The following is a 7,393-nucleotide window of genomic DNA, read 5'->3' as shown; positions in this document are numbered from 1 at the left end:
ATGTGTATACTCTTGGAGTATCAATGCGCTCAGTCCTCCCAATAACTTAATCCTCATAGTCACTCAGTCCTCACAGTCACTCAAGGCCCATGAGTCGTTGTATTCTCTCTTAAGCACCCCAAAAGCACCACAACCAAGACACCCACTCTAAAGAGACCTTCTGTGAATCTAAAGTCGTTTCCTTCACCTTTCTGATACTGAAATGTATTATCCATAATGATATAGAAATACTGCGAGTCTCGATACCACCCAATGTAAATCCCAGATTTTAGCCATATACAAATCCTGAAAATTCTCAATTGCTACGTATAACTCACGGATCCATTAGAACCTTCTCGAGAGTCATCCACTCTACTCAAATCTCAATTGCACCGCCCAAACGGGCTGAACGACATGTGCCCCATTAGTACGACGACACCCAAAGAAGTAATCCCTACCTCTAAGCAACCGCGCAAATTCCTACTCCATGCGCACTACATCCTTGACGAATAACATCTAAATTATTCCATGATTCCCATATACCCATAAAGTATAATACATCATGCATCTAGAAATTTTCTTGCTTAAGTCATCCTCAAAACCAACATCTACAAGTCATAACTGATTCACAAGTATGCCTCAAACCGAAACCGATACAACACATAACCGTGCAATCAACTCGTCGATAGCAGACTCCCCCACTTGGCTCAAAGCCATGGAATAAAAGATCTGATAACTTACAATAATAATACCTCATTACTGCCATATTACCGCAGTGAGATTCAACTAAATCCTTCATAAATTTATGTAACACAAACCACACAATACCTCAAATCATCTACTAATCTCGCATTCATCCTTATGGCGGACAAGTCAACTTTCTCAACCAATCTAAACTCAAATCGCAACACTTATACCCACTGGTAGAAAATAAAGCATCCACACAACATCATAAGGATCACACATCTGTAAATTACCCCGCATATGATAACCCACCTGCTTTGCCTCAAACTGACATCTCCCTATACCCTTTTACAGCCACAACTACTATGCAATCACTTAATCTTCCTGATTCTGAACTCATCAACAAGACATGAGAATCTGATTCATTCCACAATCAAACATCATGAAAGATCCTTCAACACACTCATAACTCGAGTCTGTACGTTACATCAATATAGAAATCAAGCACCCCAATAGTCCTTTTACATCTCAGGAAAACTCCCCTCGTCACATTCAGACCATCTGAACACATCCCGCAGTCACATGATACTCATCATATAGCTATCCAACCACTCATCGAGCCACAAATCACACACATAGGGACACTACCAGATATATAGGTCCAAAAGCATATATTCACATAATTGGAACTGCCGAGCCTAAGCTACGGTCTAAATTTGGCCTCAAGTCCTCCAGACTGGCCCATCACCAAACACCAGAAACACATCTCGTACCTTATCCATAGAATCACAAGTCGTCGATGCACAGCCGATACCAAGTGCTCACATACGCATATGTGTGAGTGGAAGAAATTCAAAGAGATACGCTTCAAGATGAATCAATGGCGCACGATAAGGAAAGAAAGATAGGAAGGTTATCCTAAATGCCCTGTAGCCTCTCAAAGATAGGTATGGACGTCACCATACCGATCCGCAAGACTCTACTAGACACTTACTCATGACTCGTAGAACCTATAAACCTAGAGCTCTGATACCATCTTAACATTATCCAAAATCTAACTAGTCATGATGGTACCTAACCCAACCCGTTAGGTAAGCCAATTAACAATTATTCAATTTAATGAGATTTATTGAAACAAGTAAATGATAAAATAACTTAACCTTTATACATTTCCCAATGACTGATAGTACAATTCATAAGCTTCTAAGATTTAAAGTTTACAAAGCTGGTATGAAATAAATACATCATCTGTTTGAAATATACATGAACATATTAAAAATTCTAAAGCTATCAAGGACAAGAGGCAGCTATGACCAGAACGTAGGTAGATCTTCAATGCTAGCTTCCGCCATACACAGCAACATCAGTATCCAAACAGATTATGATAAGGTGGGCTTGATACCCGTATTGCTAGTATGAGAACTACTTGAAGCCACGCGGTGTGATAAGGTGGGCTAAAATGTTGGATTTTCAAAACTAAATATAAGGCTCCCGCGGTGATATAAAAAAAGATTGTGAATTATTCTTGTGATTTGAGATTACGAGGCGATACCTTGGTAGTGACTCTTGTTGGTATTTCTCTATTACTTCACTTGTGTTTGGTTGTTTTATTTCGTTGGCATAACATTCCTTATTTCCTTCCGTGATGCATTATTTACCTTAGTTCTGTGTAGTAAATTTTGGTATATTCTTTACTTGTTTCATTTCCATTATTACTATTATTGCACCGTTAAATTACTCATTTTGTCTCGTATTTATTCCAGTAGGGCCTTGACCTGACCTCGTCACTACTCTATCGAGTTTAGGCTTGGTACTTACTAGGTACCGTTGTGGTGTACTCATGTTACGCTTCCACACATCTTTTATAAAAATCCAGGTACCTCCTACTAGTCCAGGCACCGGTGAGTTGAATTCGTACTTGGAGACTTCATGGTACACCTGCCAGCATCTGCAGGCCTCGGAGTGACCCTCTATATATTTCTATATCTTCCTTATTTTATTAAATATAGTTGTATATGGATGATTATGACACCGTTATAGATCTTGTAACTCGATATCACTAGGTTTTAGGAAAATTATATATGCGAGTTGTGGAGTTTTCTTTACTAAATTATTGAGTATTTGAGAGTTCACTTGTTATTTCCGCATGTTTGTTAGGCTTGCCTAGTCTTAGAGACTAGGTGCCATCACGATATCCTATGGAAGAAAATTGGGGTCGTGACAAGTAGGTATCAAAACTCTAGATTCATAGGTGTTATGAGTCACAAGCAGATTTAGTAGAGTCTCGCGGATTGGTATGAAAATGTATGTACTTATCTTTGGGAGGGTATGGAACTGTTAGAAAAATTTCACTTCTTTGATTCATTATTGTGCGAATTTGTTGATTTTGAAATTCTAAATCTTTGTCTTTCTATTCTCTCACAGATGGTGAGGACATACACAGCTGAATCTGATGATCAGACACTCTCGCCCCTGCTAGAGCCACGAGAGCCCGGGGCCGGGATAGAGGCTGAGGATGGACACGTGGTGTAGTCAGAGCACCTGCCCAAGCTGCTATAGAGGAGCCATCAGTAGCTCCTGTTGGAGGGTAGGCACCTGAGATGCCTGTTACTACTCCTGAACTTCAGAAGACTCTCGCCCAGTTTTTGAGTATGTTTGGCACTCTAGCTTAGGCGGAGTTGATTCCACTTGCTCCTGCTACATCTCAGGTCGGGGGAGGATCACGGTTCTCCAATGACATTTATGTTAGCGCCAAAAATTAATAAATCATCAACATAGAGGCAAATAATAACATGTGAATTATTTCAAGACTTATGATAGATGCACTTATCATACTCTTTTGATTTAATCAATTTTAGCTCATGCATGAATATTCAAAATTTTCATGCAAGACTTTTTTATTACTTTTACCCCCACTATTTCTAGAATTATAAGAATTCATAATCATAAATAATATAATCACATAGTCAAGAAACTACAAGGTAAATATTTTTTTACTTTTCCTCCGCTCGAGTTATGCAAGTAGAAAAGCTTTTACTTTTCCATCTCATGAGTGAACTTCTACCTTGATCTCCGCTATTTTTTAACTGCATAAAAACTTGATTCTCCTTACAATTGTTGGTGAATTTATAAGTAATTACAGTTGAAAATAAGATGAAGAAAAATAAATAAATATTCCTCAAGCTGAGGCGCGGATATCTCGTTCTCTTAAAGGAGATTCAAACCCACTGCGGTAGAATCTTCACCTGTCCAACAGTAATACTCTTAACTTCTCCTCTACATGATACAATAGCCCGACAATATTATATGACTCGAATACACTCTAGACAAGTTGTTGAGTCGAAAGCTCCACCAAAATGAACACATTCCTTTAATAAAATAATATTTTCTTTTTGTAGAGAATAAGTTGGAGACTAGATTTTCTCCTTCTCTTAACTCTCTTTTTCACTACACCAATTTTACTTTTTTCATGTACACTATAATATTTTTCCATATCAAACACAAGAAAGAATTACCACTACTTATAAGTATAGAATCTCTTCCATGAAATAAATAGTAAATAAGGTAGTGGGATAATAAAATTATAGAACGTGGTTGGTGATTATAAAATTTAATCATTAATGGATAATTAGTGGTAGATCATGGCATTAGTAGTTTCATGAGTTACACCAAGATAATGATCAATTTCTTACCAATTTATAATCACTATCTTACAAGAAATAATGCACTTTAATATTATAATTTTAATATTAAAATGCACATAACACCAACTGGTTTCTTCTCGTGTTTACTTTTCTTTTGTTATTAATCTTCTTGATGATAATTTTACCTGAGCATATATAGAGTGAAGGGAGTTTCTTTAGCTGATTTGGTGTGGGATTTCAAAACCGAATTATAATGAACTTATACTATATCGTCCTTTTCCTCGAAGAAATAAAGACTTTTTTCTTATGTTTCTTCAGGAAGGTAAAGAGTTAATGAAGGAAAGAAGCCTTCGAGTAATTAAAATATTACTCCAATAGATTGAAGCAGAAAGTTGACTTTGAAAAACGAAAATCTCCCTTAATTTTAAGCAAAAAAGAATCAAAAATAACATTTCAGAATAAAAGTTTTATTATATCTTTTTTGTTTTATTTTGTTTTTCTACATTCTTGTATATAATTTAATTTTAACGGCTAACAAACATCTAGATGGCAAAATACCTATAGGCTTAGGCAAAATCTCCAATTTCGTATAGCTTCATATATATATATATATATATATATATATATATATATATATATATATATATATAGCCAGGCCTAACTTTTGGGTCTAGCGTAATGCGATGCTTTTGTTTTATTTATCATCACACACAAAAAAAGATGTTGGCATGGTCTAGCTACCAAACTTTTCTAACTAAGCTCAGCTTATTTCATTAGATAAAGTTTGAATTGCACGATACAATTACTTATTCATATATTTAGCAATAACTACACTATTAATCCTTCCGTTATTAGTAAATTATGATTTTGGTCGCTATAGGATGTATGATATTTAGACTATCTCTAGAAGAATACAGATTTAATCAACGTAACACATAAGTAATTAAATGGTGTAACACTTAATAGTTTATTAAATTTGCGAAGATTCATAAGTAAAGGGTTCAAAAGTGCATATATTCTTAATTGAATGTTAAACATGCTTGACCAACATTCAGAATTATGGCGACATTTGGGGGTTTAAACACCCAAATGTCCTCACCTTCTATATTGCAAAGTGATAACATTGGAAGAAATGTTTCTTTCTTTTTTTTACGAATTAGAGCAAAGAAGGGTTGATCCTAGTGGATCGTGACAACAAGGTTACTCTGTCACTTTACAATACTCCATCACATATTTGATTAATACTCTTAGTTGCTTGGAGAAGTAAACTTAAGGAGCTCTTCATCTCTCTCGAGTGCGGACGTGTCTTGTTCCTTCATACAGCTTACTACTTCCATTCCATCCCTACTTTTATTATCAATCAACACAAACATGTTTTTAACTGGACCATTACTTGCAAGACTTACTTTTTCTGGCTTTCCCCATCCAAAGTCTATATCATAAAAAGGGAACTTATTGATGCTACTAAACCTATAGATATCATAGCATGAATTATTGAAAAAACTATCATTTGCTTCTCTGAATAGTTCAATCGTCATAGGTAGAAATTCATCCGTTTTATCATGCTTATATTTTTTCCGAACTTCTTGTTTCGCCTCCCGTAGTTTACCAACTACTCTTGGTAGATCCATTTCTTTCTCTTCGGTTGTTATTACAGAAAAGAAAGAACCAATATTCCCCATTAATGTTTTTGGCAATGGAGGTCGTAAGTTCATAGCCTGGACAAGTACGGATGGACAAATCGAACCTGAAGTCTTCTTTTTTGTAGCCATTGCACGTTGGTAAATGAATGCTGACACAATCTCTGTGGCTGTTGGATTTTGTACTACTGAATTGTTTATAACCATAGATTTCAGTGCAGCTAATTTAGATAATGAGAAAGCAAAACTTTTGGATGAACATTCTTCTCCTTTTGGCACAATTTCGGGTAGATTTACCATGTCTTTTGTAGGTGGATAAATAGACGCAGCATTAAATTGAGGACTTTGTATTTTTGAACTTGGATTACGTGCTATAGTAGCCCAATCTCGAATAAAGTTGGCTATTGTATATCCATCTCCAACTTTGTGTGTCAAACATGCACTAACGGCTATTCCTCCACAATTGAAATAACTAAGTTGAACCACTGCAAGACTACCCTCATATGAATATGTACAAGGAATTCCTTTCGGATAGACTAAATCTTCTTTATCAGAATAAGGATCTTTGAGAATTTTAGCCATTGGACAATCGATTTTGGTAGTGAAAAACTCAACTCCGCGATCATTACAATCAACAGAGATATTTTCATTCAATTTTCCTGCAAATGGATAATAATGGGACAAAACTTTTGAAAGGGAATTTTCAAGATGTTCAGATATAACGTTACTTGGTTTATCTGACCATGTGTTGCTTAATTTAGGGTAAAAAAAGGCGAAAGGCACATAAATTCCACCGACCATTTGATCAAGATAAGAGAACTTGTGACAACGAAGTGAAGTTGGAGTAGGAAAATATGGTTTGATTATCTTTTTGCAAACTGATGATACAAGATTTGATGCGCACATCTTAAGATAGAAGTGATTGGAATATTGTGTTTCAAGACAAAAAAAAAAAATTGCAGTGTGCTTTCTAAATGAGGAAATGAACTTTATATATAGTAAGTCGATGTTAATATGAGCTGCTGCTAGTGAGTCGTCGATATCCATAAATGGAAAGTGAGTCGATATCCATAAATGGATATAGACATCTTTTACGGTAGTTGTAATTTAGACTAACCTATTAAATCTAGATATCTGCTAATTAAAACTTTAGATTTTAAGTTATGAACTCTAAAAAAGTTGAAGCTCCATGCATACAAAAAGGGGGTAATAGACAGTTAGTGGGGGTAAATTTCAAAAAATGATTATATACGTATGACTTTTTTCATCCAAGTCGTATAAAGATTTTTTTTGCATATGGGTTTTCGGTCGGGTCGATCGGTTCGGGTCATTCCTCTTTAATTGGGTCGATATTTATTAGATTGAAAAAAAAAAATATATATATATATATATATATATGGAATAAAAAAAAATATTGTACCGGAAAGTTGAATTTTTCGGCAATTA

The 7,393-nt window shown here is 35.4% G+C and overlaps 1 protein-coding gene across 1 annotated transcript; it reads right to left on the bottom strand.

The window, feature by feature from the left end:
• Window positions 1-5,300: 5,300 nt before the first annotated feature.
• Window positions 5,301-6,965, bottom strand: LOC104110550 (acylsugar acyltransferase 3-like). The gene has a single exon (XM_018775714.3). It carries the CDS (start codon window positions 6,851-6,853, stop codon window positions 5,555-5,557), a length of 1,299 nt encoding a protein of 432 aa, XP_018631230.1. The 5' UTR covers window positions 6,854-6,965; the 3' UTR covers window positions 5,301-5,554.
• Between the last annotated feature and the right edge of the window lie 428 nt (window positions 6,966-7,393).

This window comes from Nicotiana tomentosiformis, chromosome 4 (genome assembly GCF_000390325.3).
Source record: "Nicotiana tomentosiformis chromosome 4, ASM39032v3, whole genome shotgun sequence".
In the NCBI taxonomy this organism is placed as follows: domain Eukaryota; kingdom Viridiplantae; phylum Streptophyta; class Magnoliopsida; order Solanales; family Solanaceae; genus Nicotiana; species Nicotiana tomentosiformis.
This window is presented reverse-complemented; position numbering and strand designations above follow the sequence as displayed.

What these genes read in the sequence shown, in the direction of transcription:
- LOC104110550 (XM_018775714.3), bottom strand. Translation starts at nt 6,853, where the DNA reads ATGTGCGCATCAAATCTTGTATCATCAGTTTGCAAAAAGATAATCAAA.